Raw genomic sequence first — 18281 nt, 5'->3', positions numbered from 1 at the left:
AGGACTTAGCCCAGAAGGAACAAGAGCTGCTGAAAAGAGCGGGGGAGGGAGAACGTTTGGGTTCCTCTAAAGAATAAGGAGGCACGGGGCAGGGCAGGGCTGCAAAGGGACTGACTGTACGGCTCAGATTATTGGCGCGTTGCCCCGATTTCGATCCCCAGCGCCCAGAGACTTGGACGAGGTTAATTAGAATACTGACTGGGTCCGCCCAGAAGCCTTCGCCTTGCCCTCTGACCCTGGGGCCAAGCCCGAGGAGGCTCCCGGGTCGAAGGCCAGAGCAAAGTTGGGCCGTCATCACTTCGCCGCCCGAGTCCCTGGGGCCGCCCCAGGGGCAGGGCCAGGCCCGGGCTGCCCGCCCAGCCCGGCCCGCCGCGCCTCCTCAGCCGTAGAAGCCGCCGGCAACCCTGAGGCTGCGGGGACAGGTGACCGACCGGCAGCGCCTTCGGCCTTGCACTCCCCTCTCTCGGGTCTCCGTCCAGAGGGTTGAGTTGAGCGGCCAAGGGCAATCAGCACGCGATTTCGACCTCCCCACCTTCTAAGAGAGGGTTAGTTGGGGTCTTGCGTTCGCCCCCAACATTGGTGCGCCCCAGTGCGTTCCCGGAGTTTGCCTGTCCCGTCCCATGTCCCCAAGCTGCTCTGGGACCTGGATGAAGGCCAGGGCCTGAATATCTTTTCCTCATTTATTAGCTGCCCCCCCGCCCCCCGCCCTTTCTGGGTGCAGGTGGGCCTTGCCCCCTTTTCTCCCGCAGGTCCTAGACAGTCGAAGAGTGCCTTGAGGAGAAGGGCTGTGCCTCGGAACTTCCCTCGGCGCCCAGAGAACTGCTGTATACGCAGCAGGCGCTCAATAATGCTATCAGTGGCAGTAAAAGAGCCCACGGCTCTTGTTTTTTAGAGTCTTCAGCTTCTACTCCCTTCCTCCTCCTTCACTGCTGTCCACGAAATGGTGCACTCTTCCTTTAAGACTAAAATGGTGGCTTGCTACGATCAGAACTCCACTTCCGGTGGGTAGGGGGGCGGGACCCCAGCCCGCTCACGCCGGAAGTGGTTTGCGTTTTCAAGATGGCGACTCCCTATGTAACTGATGAGACCGGCGGTGAGTGCGGGAGATGTGGAGCCGCTTCTCCCCGGGCTCTCGGGGTAGGGGTTCGGACTTGGAAAGGGGTCTGTGCCCCGCCCATCCCGGGGCCCCTCCTTTGCCCCGCCCTCCGGACCGCCTTCCCCATTCATTCTCTCCTACGGGGTGTCACCTGCGCCCCCTTCTGGTCTCGTGTTTGGGGGTCTCCGCTTCCGGTCACCCAAACCGTGGGGTCCTTCAATGCTGGACCTTGCTCCTGGACCCTCACGGGCCCTTAGCTTTTGTCCAGAAGTTGGAGCTGCCATATCTCTTTTGGGTTCTTTAGGCTTGGGGGCTCCTCCACGCTCAGTTCCCTCCAATTCCTGCTCTCCCCCTCTTCCCCTCCCCCATCTCTCAGTGTACCTGCTTTCTGTCCTACCCCAGCCCCGTTTAAATTCTTTTTCTCGAAGCTATATCTGTTGGAGACCTCCTCATTGCTACATAGTTCTTTTTTCCACTCCCTTATTTTCATTGTTGGGTCACTGAGGTACAGAGGTGTGAAGGGAAGAGGACCCTAATACAACTTTCAGCTAGAGTTTTCTCCTTGATGGCACCACCCTTCTGTACCTTCTCTGGCGATGGTGATGGGAGTTGAGGGATCTAAGGTGGTAGAAGGTGAACAAGAAGGTGTCTAGTGGCCTCTCAAGCCGTGTGACAAGTTTACAGAACCCACTGTGCCTTCTGATCAGAGAAGATTTTCCAACCTGGCTGATGGAGATGCTGAAATATCTGTTGTGTATGTGAGGTTTATGTGTTGAAAACTGAAAATCAAGATTTTCATTTTGGCTATAGCCCATCCTAATTTCCCCACCTTCAGAAAAATGTGCATATCTACCCAGTGACAGTCAAATAAGATAGTATATGTGAAAGCAATTTATAAAATGCTGTGCAAGGCAAGGTATTACTGTTTTTTGTAGCCCTCATTGTGTATGTGTATTCTGTAGAAGTGACAGTGTGTGTGTGCTTTGGTACATGCGGTCTGTTTTAAAATGTACCTTTTATGCCTCTTGCTTTGCTTGTTTTCCATGTTACTTACATCTCAACCCACCTCTCCTGTGGTATCTAATGTCAACCCAAGTCTCTGCTACTTCTCTGCAACCTCACCTTTCAAAGTGGTACAACCTCTTCTCTTGCTCTCTACATAGTAGGTACTTCTTCAGTTTGCTTCTTCTAATGTGTGCTTTGAAAATATTACTCGTTGTCCAGTACACTTCTCTTTATTCTTAACTGTTTTCTTTAAACTGATTTAACGGACATCCAGATATCACATCTCACCCTACCCTCCCACCAAGAGGTATCTTCTGTTCTCTGTGACTGTGTGGAAGAGAAGGAATCACACTGCTTTTTTGCTTTCTCTTACTACTTCCAGATCATTGATCTACCACTGTCACTGTAATTCTCATGGAAGGTATTGCCATGCAATTATATCATTTTCTCTAAAACCTCAGGGCCATCATTCACTGCCCACAAGGACTCTGATGTAGCATATCTTTTTTTTTTCTTTTCTTTTATTCTATTTCTCAGTGTCTCCACTCATTCTCAGTGTCTTCAGCATCTTTGGAATACTCCTATTGTATAGTTCCTCAGCATGAGACCATTAACTTTCCTTTGAATTTTCAAACCAGCCACATATCAGAATCACTACAATCTGGACCTACTACATATCCTACTACATAGGACATCACCTATGACACTGCTTCCCCCTTCAGGTGTTCCCCATCACTTATTTTAGCTTCCTTACCCAGTCACCTTTTTTACTTCCACATGCCCATAGAATCAACTTTTTGCCCTCCTTAGGTTCTCTGGTCCTTGACCTTTCCCTTTCCCATTTCATTGAGTCTACGTATCTTCATGACTACTTTTGATGCTACCCTGCTAGACCTCTGTGACCAGTCACTATCCTCATTGCTTTCCTCATTCATTTTGATCTTCAATACTAAGCAAGCACTTCTGTTATCTTGAATCATACCCATCAACTGTTTTCTTGGCTTCAGCTTCTAGGCCACAGCACATGGCTAAAGAAAAGGCACAGACAGTAGCACATTCAGTATAATATAACTTAATGTTAACTTCTGCCAAGATCACAGCTTTTCTCCAATTCTTCTTTGTTGGTTTGCTTACATTCTACCATGGCTATTTCCCCAACCTTTCTCAGCTCTCGGTGACTTTCCCTTTTAATTCCCCTTCTTATGACAGATGGCCTCATTTTCTGTTTCATTGAGAAATCAAGGTCTGTTATTTCTGTTTCTTTCCTCTTCATAGCCTGATTTCTTGAATATCAGGTCCACACATACTATTTCCATTTCCTCACTGCTTACTTGTTCCTTAACTTCTTTTTTTTGGCCTTGCGGCTTTCAGGATCTTAGTTCCCTGACCAGGGATTGAACTTGGGCCACAGCAGTGAAAGCACCGAATCCTAAGCACTGGACTGCCGGGAATTCCCTGTTCCTTAACTCTTCAAAATGGTTTCTTCCTAGCACTAGCCTCTCTCCTGAGTTGTCAGTCCTAATTGTTTGGTGAGTAGCTTTCATTCTTGGATATACTGTCACACCTTAAATCCAGTCTGACCATAATCAATATCAGTTTTTCCTTCCTTCTTTCTTTCTTTCTTTTTTTTTTTTTTTTTTTGGTACGCGGGCCTCTCACTGTTGTGGTGTCTCCCGTTGCGGAGCACAGGCTCCGGACGCGCAGGCCACCAGGGAAGCCCTCCTTCCTTATTTCTGTTATAGGCACCATTGTTCTAGCCAACCCAAGATCAACTTATTGCATCATTTCTCTCTTTCTTTATTTTAAATAGACTTTACTTTTTAGAACAGTTTTAGATTTATAGAAAAATTGAGAAAATGATACAGACAGTTCCCATATACCTTAAACTCAGTTTCCTGTTATTAACATCTTACATTAGTATGGTATCGTTATTGCAATTAATGAACCGATATTCATACATTGTTATTAACTAAGGTCCATACATTATTCAGATTTCCTTAGTTTTTATCTAATTTTTTTTCTGTTCCAGGATCCCATATTACGTTTAGTTCTCATGTCTCCTTAAACCCTATTGGCTCTGACAGTTTCTCAGACTTTCCTTGTTTTTGATGACTTTAACAGTTTTGAGGAGTATTGGTCAGTTATTTTTGTAGCATGCCCCTCTATTGGAATTTGATGTTTGTCTCATGATTAGACTGGGGTTATGTGTTTTTTAGGGGAGGACTATAGAAGTAAAGTGATGTTTTCATCATATCGTATTGAGGATACATACTATCACAAAGATTTTTTTACTCTTGATATTTACCATGATCTCCTGACTGAGATAGTGTTTGTAAAGTTTCTCCACTGTGAAGTTACTTTTTTCCCCTTCTCCTTTCCATTTTGTACTCTTAAGAAAGTCACTCTTCACAGCCCACACTTAAAGAGTGGGGAGTTATGCTACCTTCCTTAAGGATGGAGTATTTATACACATCATTTGAAATCCTTTTGCACAGATTTGTCTCTTCTCTGCCATTTATTTATTCAATCATTTATGTGTATCCATTTGAACTTCGGGTTATTTTATTTATTTTATTGCTCAAATGTTTCAGCTTTGAACATTGGGAGCTCTTTTAGTTGGCCCTGTGTCCCTTTGACATATCCCCATCAGTGTAGGGTTTTTTTTTGTTTGTCTTGTTTTGTTTAGCTCTTTCTTACTTTCTGGCACTAGAAGCTGCTCCAGGCTCATCTTGCATATTTCCTGGCCCAGTCCTAGAATCAGTTATTTCTCTAAGGAGCCCTTGTTCCTTTTACTTAAGAATGGTGTGGGAAACCAAGATCAGAGCACTAGGTGTTTTTGTTTTTATTAACAAAATGAACTGGGGTGTTGTTTTTGCATTGTCTTTTACTCCCTCTTCTACCCCCCACCCTCCAGTTGTCAAAGTATCTTTTTCTGTTTCTGCTGTTTTTACCCTTATCCCATCTTCAGTGCTTGTTAGCTACATGGCCTGGGAATTTTAAGCCTAGGGAATCCAAGCTTTAGTTTTCTCATCAATGAAATAGGAATAATAACTCCTACGACATAGGATTATTGTGAGAATTAAAATTTAAATGAAATAATGTACGTGTCTAGTGCATAGAAAGTACCCAAGAAATGGTTCTGTAATTATTACTGTTATAAAGATTATGGATTAGAATAGATTACATGTGTAAAGTATCAAGCAGAGTACTTGGGTCAATCTAAGTGCCTGATAAAATTCTAGTTTCCTTTATCCTGCAAATATTGCTGTGACCTCCTAAACAGTTGTCCTACCTCTGTCTCTCTCTCTGTTTCAGTTCATTTGACACACTGTCACCAGATTACTGCTCCTTAAGTACAAATTTAATTATTTAATTTTTGTTCAATATAATTTGTCCACTGTTAAATTTGGCATATACCCTTCTGATCTCTATTTTTCTGTGCATTTTTAAAACAGTTTTTAACCAGACGGTATTTACATTTTTATGTGTTGCCTTTTCATTTATTTATTTATTATTAAAAAAAATTTTTTTTGTTTATTTATTTTTGGCTGCGTTGGGTCTTGGTTGCTGCGCGCGGGCTTTTCTCTAGTTGCGGCGAGCGGGGGCTACTCTTCCTTGCGGTGCATGGGCCTCTCATTGCGGTGGTTTCTCTTGTGGAGCACGGGCTCTACAGCGCAGGCTCAGCAGTTGTGGCACACGGGCTTAGTTGCTCCACGGCATGTGGGATCTTCCCGGACCAGGGCTCGAACCCATGTCCCCTGCATTGGCAGGTGGATTCTTAACCACAGCACCACCAGGGAAGCCCGTTGCCTTTTCATTTAACCTAACGACATAACTATTTTTCCTTGCTATTAAAAACATCTTTTAAATTACTGGCAGAGTGTTTTATTATTTGGGCATACACCCTCTTTTACCTTTCTTCTGTTATTGGACTTCTAGATTGTTTCCAGAATTTTTGTTATAAGAACTCTATGAATATATATATATTTTTCTCTATGAATATTTTTGTGCATAAATTTTTGTCTGCATTTAGGGTTCTTTTTTTTTTTTTTTTTTTGGCTGCATTGGGTCTTCGTTGCTGTGCGCGGGCTTTCCCTAGTTGCAGCGAGTGGGGGCTACTCTTTGTTGCGGTGCGCGAGTCTCTCACTGCACTGGCTTCTGTTGTTGCAGAGCACAGGCTTCAGGCATGCAGGCTTCAGTAGTTGCGGCACGTGGGCTCAGTAGTTGTGGCTCGCGGGCTCTAGAGCGCAGGCTCAGTAGCTGTGGCTCATGGGCTTAGTTGCTCCGCGGCATATGGGATCTTCCCAGACCAGGGCTCGAACCCGTGTCCCCTGCATTGTCAGGCGTACTCTCAACTGCTGCACCACCAGGGAAGCCCTAGGGTTATTTTGTTAGGACAGGTTTCTCAGAAGTCAAATTACTGGATTGGAGGGTACAAACTTTTATTTATTTTTAAGTAATTATAAAATTAATTTATGTTGATTGTAGAAAACTTGGAAAATATTTTCATAACTAGTATAAAATATAAGTCCCATGCATATTTGGTAATTCCAGGGCCCAAAGATAACTACAGTTACATTTCCTTTTAGTTTTTCTTTCTCTGCACATATATAGCATATCTATTTAACATAATTTGGATCATACCGAATGGCTGTACTTCCCCAAGTATGATTCTCAGAACACTTAGTAGTCCTGTGAGATGTGCTGTAAAATAAAAAACTAAAATAAAAATAAGCTTCCTGTGGTCAAATAAATTTGGGAAACACTGTAAACCACATTTCCATTGGAATATTCCCATGAATGAGAACATAACTCATTTAAGTCTTGCTGATAAGAACAAAAAAATTTTTTTCCTGTTTAACCCAGAATTTCTCAAACTTATTTAACAATTTTTTTGGGGTAACCTTACAGAAGTATTGTTACAATGTCTTACAGAAATAGTGTTTTATTACATAACAATATTTAGGAAATGCTGCTGTATGATAGAACTATGTTATACTCTCTCTCTTAGTTAGCCAGATTGCTTTCTTTTTTTTTTTTTTTTTTTGCCTCTCACTGTTGTGGCCTCTCCCATTGCGGAGCACAGGCTCCAGACGCGCAGGCTCAGCGGCCATGGCTCACGGGCCCAGCTGCTCTGCGGCATATGGGATCTTCCCGGACCGGGGCACGAATCCATGTCCCCTGCATCGGCAGGCGGACTCTCAACCACTGTGCCACCAGGGAAGCCCCCAGGTTGCTTTCTGAAGGGTTTTTCCATTGGCAATATATGAATATACTGGTTTCATCACTTCTTGGACTACACTGGTATTCTGATCTTTAAAAATTCTACTGCTTTGATAGGTCAAAATGATATTTTATTTTTTTAATTTGTATTTCCTTTGATTACCAGTGAGGTTGAACTTTCTGGTATTCTTCACTTATAACACAATACACAATAGTGGTGTAAAAAGCACAGCCTTTGGAACCCACAGCCTAGATTCGAATTCTACTGCAGTTTACTGACATTGTAACTTTGGGCAAATTATTAAATTTCTCATCATCTGTGAAATGAATAATCCTTCATGGAGTTGTGAAAATGAGATAATATATATAAACAGGGACTTCCCTGGCAGTCCAGTGGTTAAGACTTCGTCTTCCAATGCAGGGGATGCGGGTTCAATCCCTGGTCAGGGAGCTAAGATCCTACATGCCTCTCAGCCAAAAAACCAAAACATAAAACAGAAGCAATATTGTAACAAATTCAACAAAGACTTTAAAAATGATCCATGTCAAAATATCTTAAAAAAGAAAAATTATATATATATATACACAAAAACACTGAGTATTGTCCTTGGTATGAAGCAAGCACTCAAGGGTAGCTGCTGTAATCTTTTTGGAACTGACTATCAAATTTACATATGGACCATTCACTTTTACATTCAAGATACTCTAATATGAGCATAAACCACTTTTCAATACAGTATCATCACATACTGTATCTCTGCCTAAACCCTCTAGTGAAACTGGGCAGTATAGTATAAAACGGGTGGAATGTGTTCTGGTATGTAAGCTTTGGCATCAGGACTGAGTTCAGACTGCAGCTACATGCTGCCTTTGTGATCTTGGACATATCTTCAACCTCTTGAAGACTGTTTGCTCAGCTGTAGATCATCATAATCTACCTATTGTCTAGATTCAGTCAGGTAGTATATGTAAAGTTCCTGGTGTAAAGTACCCACTCATTAATAAACATTCTTTCCTAATTGTTCTTAACATACTGTGAGTTTTACACTACCATCATTTTGCTTGTTGTTATTCCTCTTAGAATGCCCTTTCCCTTCCTTTCTCTGCCTGCAAAAATATCAGCCACTGATTTACTGTTGTTATTATTACTACTGCTTCCTACTCTTGGAGGTCAAGTCCCTGAGATTTTCCTAATTTCCTGTCACCTTCCCCCATCAAATGGGGTGTGGTTATTTATTCTCTTGAAATCTCCTATTAGTTATGTGTCAGTGTCTCTTAGGGATACTTAAGACATTTATACTTTTGTCTTATTCTTTGTTTGTCTAACTTGCCCACCTTCTTCCTTACTTAAACTGTAAATTTCTTGAAAGTAGGGGCCATTTACTGATCTTGATAATCCCTGTGGCACTTCATATAGTATTTTTCTCATAGGAGGCTTTCAATAAACGTCCATTGCACTTAATTATAGTCTGGCTTCTGACCACTCTACTTGTCTGAGGCTGTATTCTTGAACATAATTAGGGATTTCCAAATTTCCAAAATGAATAACCTTTTCCTACTCAGTTCTGCTTTTCCTTAATCTCTCTGTAATATTTAATACTGTTAATCACCTGCCGTTACTTCAAACTCTTTTGATCTCCATGAAATAGTACTGTCCTGGTCCTTCTTTTCTAAGGATTATTTCCTAGTGTTGCTGACACCTTTTCTTCTTTGAGGAAAATAATCATGACCGTTTTTCCAGGGTCATTCCTCCAGATTGGATCTTCTCTTTAATATTTTCTCTATGTTAGAAACCATGTCTGGATGACTAATAAAAAAAAAAGAAAAAAAAGAAACCACGTCTAAGTCTTATAATTGTTGGCCCTGAGGTCATCCTCAGGCTCAGATCTGTGACCCAGATCTCCTTTCTTAACTTTGAAACAGGCCCCAGGGATTCAGCACACCTTTAACAGTCACTTCCACCTAACCCCTTGGAGTTCTTTCAAGCCTTGCTGTGTTGTCTCTTCACTGTCTTCCTGCCACCCCTGAAAACAAAGCCCTTTTCAGTTTAAGGAAATAGATTGAGGATTACAAAATAGCAGATGTGGGGAAATAACAAAGCTTACAAAGTTCTTACAGTAGCAGTCTCTAACCTCTAGTTTCTGGTTCTCTCAAAGATGCTACTGAAAATCACGGTATTCTGCCCATGTTTTTTATTTCTAGAGTTAAGAATCAGCAAACCTCTCCCTTCTTTTTAACTTCACTTTTGGATACCATCAAGGCCAGAGACGGAAACCAAGATAACATAAAATAGGTATTCCTTTGTGATAATGGGCTATTTGTATCTCTGAGGGCTTCCAGTTAGGATGGCCATTCAAGAAGCTTCTGCCCTATCTTTTCTCACACTCCATCTTTACTAGTCTTTTTTTTTTTGCTGTGTTTTATTTATTTAATTTTTTATTGGAGTGTAGTTGCTTTACACTGCTGTGTCAGTTTCTGCTGTACAGCAAAGTTAATCAGCCATATGTATACATATATCCCCTCTTTTTTGGATTTCCTTCCCATTTAGGTCACCACAGAGCACCTAGTAGAGTTCCCTGTGCTATACAGTAGGTTCTCATTAGTCATCTGTTTTATACATAGTATTGTATATATGTCAATCCCAATCCCCCAGTTCATCCCACCCACCCCACCCTTTCTCCCTTGTTTTCCATACGTTTGTTCTCTACGTCTCTATCTCTATTTCTGCTTTACAGATAAGATCATCTATACCATTTTTCTAGATTCCACGTGTGTGCGTTAATATACGATACTTGTTTTTCTCTTTCTGACTTACTTCACTCTGTATGAGAGGATCTAGGTCCATCCACGCCTTTGCCATCTTTACTAGTCTTAAGCCTTCAACTATAATCTCTGCAGTGTACTTAAATGTATGTTTCTAGCATTGCCCCTTTCTCCTTAATTCCATGTAAAAACACTGCCTGTCTAGAAATGAATTAGTTACTTTCACAAAGTTGTTTTCTCCTATGGACTCTTTTTTTTTTTTAAATAAATTTATTTATTTTTGGCTGCATTGGGTCTTCCTTGCTGCTCATGGGCTTTCTCTAGTTGTGGCGAGCAGGGGCTACTCTTCGTTGTGGTGCGCAGGCTTCTCATTGCAGTGGCTTCTCTTGTTACAGAGCACAGGCTCTAGGCACACAGGCTTCAGTAGTTGTGGCACATGGGCCTCAGTAGTTGTGGCTCGCAGGCTCCATAGTTGTGGCTCACAGGCTCTAGAGCGCAGGCTCAGTAGTTGTGGCACACGGGCTTAGTTGCTCCGTGGCATGTGGGATCTTCCCGGACCAGGGCTCGAACCCGTGTCCCCTGCATTGGCAGGCAGATTCTTAACCACCGCGCCACCAAGGAAGCCCTACCTTTCTTTTTAATTAGAATGCATGCTCCAAGAAGGCAAGACCCTTGCTTGCTTTATTCATTCATTGTTGTATCCCTAGCTTCTGTTACATTGCCTGCCACAGCAGCAAGTACTCAATAAACATTTAAAATCCATGTGTGAATAATGTTATTACTATACGCCCTGCATGCCCACAGGGATGTTGTGAAAAATAAGAGAAAACATGTGAAAAGCACCAGATTAAATCCACTGTAGCACAATGATTTCCTCTCTCTCATTCAAATCTTGGCAGTCTTCAGATCCTGACTACTTATTCTTCATAATGAATTTCTCTTTCATTTTCTTTTCAACACTTATAGAGACCATTTAAATCAAGTCTTCTCACATTGCAGCTATTGCTTTCATTTTTTTCTACCTTTAGTTTATGTTACACATTTTTCAGGTTAATCTTCTTAAAGCAATGCTTTGAGCAGATCATCTGCACTCTCTTAATGGCCTTCAGTGTTCTCCCACCTTCTGAAGCTTGAGTCCAAACTCAAGAGGAGATTGGATACCTTTCATATTCTGACTAATTTACCTCTAGTCTCTTTTTCCATTACATATGCTTTTTGCCAAAGTATACTGGATTCTTGCTATTCCCTAATATGATGCTTAACTTTATTTATTCATTAATTTGAATTAATTACAGTCTTTCATGGACCAGGCCCTTTGCTTCAAAGATCAAAGGCAAAGTTTCTGCTCTTAAGCAAGCAAACAATTATTTTAAACATTAGATCATGATAAAAGGCCACAACAGGTGCTGTGGGTGCACAAGGGGCAACTTCTAAACTGGTTTGGGGTGGGGAGGTCAGGAAAGACTTCACTGAGGAGTTTATACTTGAACTCGACCTTTAAAGACCAGTAGGCGTTAACTAAGATAAGAATCAAGAAAAGTCTATTCCAAGCCAAAGGAAGTAAAAGCAAAAAGGTGTAGAGAATAAAGACATGGTCAGGTGAGATTTGTGACTATTTCAGTGGCTGGAGCAGAGAGTGTGAATGACTGGGTGTGAAGAGGCTGGAGACTAGCAAGAGCTGGGTCAAGAAGTCCTTTGTGTGTGGTTCCATCTTCCATGTAAATACCCTGAGGGCAACAGGAATCCAGGAAGAGTTTTAAGTAGGGAAATGACTAGTCTGATTTGTCCCTTTGTTTATGTTGCCCTATAAGCCTGAAATACTTCCCTTTCTCCTCTTTCCTCATAACCACACCCCTACATCCACCTGTTTAAATCCTGCTCATCTTCCAAAGATCACAAAGATGCTTTGTCCTCCATAAAATTTTTACTTTACCTGGTCAAAAGTAATTTCACTCTCCTTTGCTGTACTCGTTCTCCAAAGCCGCTTGGATTTGAAACCCAAAATGAGATTTTTTAAAACCTACAATATAGCAACAACATCAATTGGAATTTTTAAAAGGAAAAGTTATTTATAAGCTAATCATCAACATAACTTTTCGTATTGCACATTCTTTTCTAAACTTATGAATATGCATAACATTTAATAATCATAGCATATATAACTTTATGTTTTATATTCCATTATATCACATTAATGATTAAAATTTTTTGTCATTATTTTTAATGGCTATATTATAAACCACTCCTGTATAACTGGATGTGAAGTTTGTTTTTAATTTTTAGCTATTTATAAATAATGCCATAGTTTTCACATGATTACTGTCCCTTTCTTCTTTTTTCTGTTTTCATTTTTTCCTGTTGGAATTATTTCCTTATGCTAAATTTTCAAGATTGGCATTGCTAAAACGAAGTGTGTTGAAGTGTCTTTGGCTTTAACCTCTTTACGCTTCCCCCAGTCAGTGAATTACCAAGTGAGTTTGATCCTTTGGTAACGTGGCTAGCATCATTCTCTTCCTTTCCATTCTCAGTCAGTCTGTCTCTCATGCCAGGATTATTGCAGTCGTTTTTTTGAAAGATGATTTTTTTTTAAATTTACTTATTTTATTTATTTCTTTTTGGCTGCATTGGGTCTTGGTTGCTGTGCATAGGCTTTCTCTAGTTGCAGTGAGCTGGGGCTACTCTTCATTGCGGCACACGGGCTTCGCATTGGGGTGGCTTCTCTTGTTGCAGAGCACGGGCCCTAGGTGGACGGGCTTCAGTAGTTGTGGTGGACGGGCTTAGTTGCTCCGTGGCATGTGGGATCTTCCTGGACCAGGGCTCGAACCCGTGTCCCCTGCATTGGCAGGTGGATTTTTAACCACTGGGCCACCAGGGAAGTCCCTGTATTTTCATTCTTGAATTTTTACTCTTGTCTCTAAACTGTTGCAGCTCGGCAAACAATATTCTCAGTGGCCCTCTTTTTTTTTTTTTTTTTTTGTGATAACGTGGGCCTCTCACTGTTGTGGCCTCTCCCGCTGCAGAGCACAGACTCCGGACGTGCAGGCTCAGCAGCCATGGCTCACGGGCCCAGCCGCTCCACGGCATGTGGGATCTTCCCGGACCGGGGCACGAACCCGTGCCCCCTGCATCAGCAGGCGGACTCTCAACCACTGCGCCACCAGGGAAGCCCCCAGTGGCCCTCTTTTATTCACCAGATAAATTCCAAATTCCTTGACCTTGTTTTTAAGGCTTTCTAAGTTCTGGCCCCATTTTTAGTTTTCAACCTAGCTTCATGTTATTCCCCATCATGAACTGTCTGGTTCTCCTGGACTCCTCTGTTTTCTGTTCTTTACATACTCAGGCCATCCCCACATCCAAGCCTTTCTTGGCACATGTTTGTTCTTTCTCCCATCCCCTCTACCTGTCAAATCTTACCCATTTTCTTTAACATTTTTTGTTTTAGTTTTAATTTATTAATGATATTTGCCTTTTGAACAAAAACCCAATTCATGTAACAATGTATAATCCCCGTGGGAGGCTCTGGACTGGACTTTTTATTTTTATTTTGTTAATCTTTTTTATTTTCGTCTTTTTCCTTTTTTTAAAAACAAGTTATACTAAAAAAAAGTTATACTAAAAAAAAGAAAAACAAGAGTAACACAAGATATAAATATATATATGTGTTTTTTTTAAGAATATGTTATTAAAGGTTAATGGTTTCTACCACCTCTTCTTCCAGGTTATCCCTCTTAAAGTAACCAGCATTAAAGTCTTGGTATCTTGGTATGTGTCCTTCCACACCTTTCTCTTTGCCCCTATACACAAACTGTCTGGACCTCTAACTGCTGCTCCTTGCCCCAAAAAGAATGGGAGAACCCTCTACACCAGCGGTTCTCAAAATGTTGTCCAGGACCCTTGGGGATTCCCTAAGACCCTATCAGGAGGTCTGCAAGCATAACTATTTTGATAATATACTGAGATGTTATTTGCCCTTTTACTGAGTAGACGTTTGCACTGAGGGTACAAAAGCAATGGTGGGTAAAACTGCTGGCCTCTTAGCACTAACCAAGGTGGTGGCACCAAACCGTACTGGTCATTGTGTTCTTCACTGCCACATGCTTGCAGTAAATAATGCTAGTTTCACTTAAGAGTATCCTTGATGATGCAATAAAGGTTATTAATTTTATTAAACCCTGGCTCTTTAATACACATCTTTTTATCTATTTATTTTTCCAGGTTTATTGAGATATGACTGACATTTAACATTGTGTACAATGTTATAGGTGTACAAGGTGATGATTTGATACACATATATATTGCGAAAGGTTTACCACGATGAGGTTAGTTAACACATCCTTTACCTCACATAATTACCATTTCATTGATTTATGGTGAGAACACTGAAGCTCTACTCTCATAGCAACTTTCAAGTATACAGTTCAGTTTTGCTGACGATAGTCACCATGCTGTACCTTATACCCCCAGAACTCATTCATCTTATAACTGAAAAGTACACATCTTTTTAGAGTTCTCTGAATTAAATGGGAAGTAAGCACGAAACACTGCTGCGCACTGAAGTGGTGTCTCAAGGAAAAGCACTGGCGCAGTTGTTGGAGTTGTAAGCTAAACAAGCTTCCTTTTCATGGAACTCTTATTTTTCCTTGAAAGAACCACTGACAAACTATAGTAATTCAGACCTGAGTACCTGATAGGCATTTTCCTGAAAAATGAAAGAAGTGAGCCTGTCATTTCAAGGAAAACAACTCTCAGTGTTTGTTGCCAGGGATAAGATTCAAGCCTTCAAGTGGAAATTAGAATTTTGGAAAACTTGTAACTGCCACTGGGAGCATGAAAGCTTTTCAGTAAAGGGTTTTCTGATGAGATTAATGGATGTGATTTTAAAAAAAAAGATTGCACAGTGAAATGCATAATATTACAAAATAAGAGCGTACGGGGGATTCTGAAATAAAAAAGTTTGAGGATCTTAACGCATTATTCTGCAACTTGCTTTTTCACTTAGTATATCATGAATACCATTCAAGGTCAGTACATCTGTATCTAACATTCTTTTTCATAACGGCACGGTGTTCCAGCATGTGGATGACCCACATCTATTTAGTCATTCATCTATTGATGGTCATTCAAGTTGCTTTCAGCTTTTTGCTAATTTAAATAATGCAGCAACATTATTATAATGCAAACATCTTTACATATAGCCTTGTGTACTGGTGCTTTTATATCTACAGTATGGATTCCTGAAAGTTGACCTATTTTTCACCATCCACCTTAATAAAACTTCCCCTTTTCTACATCCCTGGTCATTTCTCCTTCCTATGATTCTTGTTTTTGCCCTTTTTAGCCTCTTATTCATGTACTGTCCTTTGATGTCCTCATGCTGTTTTGTTTTTTTTTAACTTCCTCTATGCCTGCCCTGTCTTCCCAACTAGATTATAAAAGTAGAAACTCCCTGAGGCAGGGATGGTGTTTTATACAGTGTATAGGCACTCAGTAAATAATGAGAGTGGGATTAAAGGTTGATATGAGAAAAGAATGCCTTAATGGATGCATTTAGTGGAAAGTGCTGGGGGATGCTGTGTGCATTCATGCATTCTTTGACCTTGGGGGCTATTTGAAAATTAGAAAGAGTAACTCTCCAATTTAATTCTCCCATTTCAGGCAAGTACATCGCCTCAACACAGCGACCTGACGGGACCTGGCGAAAGCAGCGGAGGGTGAAAGAAGGCTATGTGCCCCAGGAGGAGGTCCCAGTGTGCGTGGTTAGGCGTGAGGAGGGAGTATTTAATGGGGTCCCTACAGCAAGAAAGAACATGTGTGCCTATGAGATCAGGGAAGAATTTCCTGATCCCAGGATCCTAGGAAAGGGAAGGAGGGGGCTGGGATTCAGGGATGAGTGAGGGATGAGTAACCAAGTGACTGACAAGTCCTGTTGCTATGGCCTCTGTTCAGCAGAACCTGTAAATAGCATTCAGAGATCCAGAGCTTTAGGACCTAGGGATCCTACAACCTGCAGAGCAGAGGAAAGTTGGGAAGGGACCAGAGGCAGAGGAAGGAAGCAGGAAAGTGAAAAGGGTGAAGTAAATTACAAGGTTAGGAAAAGGGCTCGAAAAGTCAGTGATTCTTTGACACTGTTCTCCGCAGGTATGAGAACAAGTATGTGAAGTTTTTTAAGAGTAAACCAGAACTGCCCCCTGGCCTGAGCCCGGAGGCCACTGCTCCAGTCACCCCATCCAGGCCGGAAGGTGGTGAACCAGCCCTCTCCAAGACAGCCAAACGCAACCTGAAGCGGAAGGAGAAGAGGCGGCAGCAGCAAGAGAAAGGGGAGGCGGAGGCCTTGAGCCGGACTCTCGAGAAGGTGTCCCTGGGAGAGACAGCCCAGGTCCCCAGTGCCCCACAGGCCTCCCGGGCAGCGCCTGCAGCTGCCTCCGACCAGCCTGACTCAGCTGCCACCGCTGAGAAGGCCAAGAAGATAAAGAACCTAAAGAAGAAGCTTCGGCAGGTGGAAGAGCTGCAGCAACGGATCCAGGCTGGGGAAATCAGCCAGCCCAGCAAGGAGCAGCTGGAGAAGCTAGCGAGGAGGAGGGCGTTGGAGGAGGAGCTAGAGGACTTGGAGCTGGGCCTGTGAGGCCTTTGGGGAATAGAGGATGGACTGCAGAACAAACCATGGGGCTCTCTGGGGTCCTGGGGAATGTGGGCAGCAGCAGTCAGGAGGGGTACCCCCGTACTGGCTCACTTCTGCCTCTCATGTCCCAATTCCGTCCTCCAGAGCCTAGCCTCTCCCTCATTCCTTCCCCTTTTTTCCCAACTCCTATTTTTTTGGACTTTTCTCCCTCCCATTCCCAGTGTTCAAAATCTCAGTGACTATCCCAGGTACCTTTGCTGCTGATTTGGGTGTCTTGTTTAAAAGAAAATTGGGTGGGTGGGAGTCTCTTGGAGAACTGAGGTTGAGGGTAGGGGGAGTATGCCCAAGTCTTGGAGTCTTGGTTCCTGTTCACAGTGTTTATGGGTTATTTCCCCCTCCATCCCTAACCTCTTTTTTTTTTTTTTTTTTTAAAGAACAGAATAAACTCAAGTAGACAACATGTTTTGCCTCTCTTCTTTTCAGCTTCTAGTAGGTGTTTTATCCCCTTCAGTTTGGCACAGGAAGATAAATGTCGGGAGTAATATTCCTTTTGATTTTTAAAAATAATGTGTATCACCAAATTAGCAGCACTGACTTCTGTACACGTTTGCTCAGACTTCAGTGAATGGAAATTAGTGTTAAAATAAAACGAAACCTAGAACAAATTTAATTTGATATTAATTTACATGTATCATCATTATTGTGCTGCATAGCAATGGGGCCCTAGTATCTCCCTTACTGTTTACTTCTGAAGATCATTGACCTATTTTTTTTTTTTTTTTGGGCACATTGCAGGGCTTGCAGGATCTTAGTTCTCCCACCAGGGATTGAACCGGGCCACTGCAGTGAAAGGGCAGAGTCCTAACCACTGGACCACCAGGGAAATCCTGGGACAGTTCTTTTGAAATTTTACCTTCTCAGATGCCATCCCAAGATGGCATTGTGGGGCAAACTAATGATACAGGAAGAGGAATTTATAGCCAAAAAGAGCTGTCACTTAATTTTCACGTACCCTCTGATTTCCACACCTTCACTTGTCATAATCTTTCTTTCTAGCCAGCTGCCAGAATAGAAACCCACGGAGGAGAAGTCAACCTTAGTTCTTAGCCTGACTCTTAAGGTCCCACCCAAACTGGCCTCATTTCTTGCCATTCTTTTTTTTTTTTTTTTTTTTTTGCGGTACGCGGGCCTCTTACTGTTGTGGCCTCTCCCGTTGCGGAGCACAGGCTCCGGACGCACAGGCTCAGCAGCCATGGCTCACGGGCCCAGCCGCTCCGCGGCATGTGGGATCCTCCCGGACCGGGGCACGAACCCGTGTCCCCTGCATCGGTAGGCGGACTCTCAACCACTGCGCCACCATGGAAGTCCTCTTGCCATTCTTCTAACTCTGGTCAAACTGCTTCAACTCTACTGAACTTCCATTTCATCGAATGAGCCATATTCTCTGAGCCTTAGTCCTTTGCCCCTGCTGGTCCCTCTGCCTAGAATACTCTTCCTGTCCCCTTCTCCCTAATCAACTCTTTCTTAGCCTTTGGATCTCTGCTTAAATGTTATCTTCTCTGGGAAGACTTTTTT

General features: G+C 42.4%; 1 protein-coding gene across 1 annotated transcript; it reads left to right on the top strand.

Moving 5' to 3' along the window:
* Positions 1-923: 923 nt before the first annotated feature.
* PYM1 (PYM homolog 1, exon junction complex associated factor) lies at positions 924-17166 on the top strand. Its single transcript, XM_082637062.1, has 3 exons — positions 924-1093; positions 15743-15836; positions 16226-17166. Exons 1-3 carry the CDS (start codon positions 1060-1062, stop codon positions 16707-16709), a joined length of 612 nt encoding a protein of 203 aa, XP_082493188.1. The 5' UTR covers positions 924-1059; the 3' UTR covers positions 16710-17166.
* Positions 17167-18281: the final 1115 nt, after the last annotated feature.

The sequence above is a fragment of the Mesoplodon mirus genome (genome assembly GCF_964341445.2).
Source record: "Mesoplodon mirus genome assembly, chromosome: 11".
NCBI lineage: Eukaryota > Metazoa > Chordata > Mammalia > Artiodactyla > Ziphiidae > Mesoplodon > Mesoplodon mirus.
The sequence above is the reverse complement of the archived record's forward strand: the minus strand, read 5'-3'. Positions and strand labels throughout refer to the sequence as shown.

What these genes read in the sequence shown, in the direction of transcription:
- PYM1 (XM_082637062.1), top strand. Translation starts at nt 1,060, where the DNA reads ATGGCGACTCCCTATGTAACTGATGAGACCGGCG. An exon ending in TGTAACTGATGAGACCGGCG is followed by an intron (nt 1,094 to 15,742) that starts GTGAGTGCGGGA and finishes CTCCCATTTCAG; the next exon opens with GCAAGTACATCGCCTCAACA. An exon ending in CCCCAGGAGGAGGTCCCAGT is followed by an intron (nt 15,837 to 16,225) that starts GTGCGTGGTTAG and finishes TGTTCTCCGCAG; the next exon opens with GTATGAGAACAAGTATGTGA.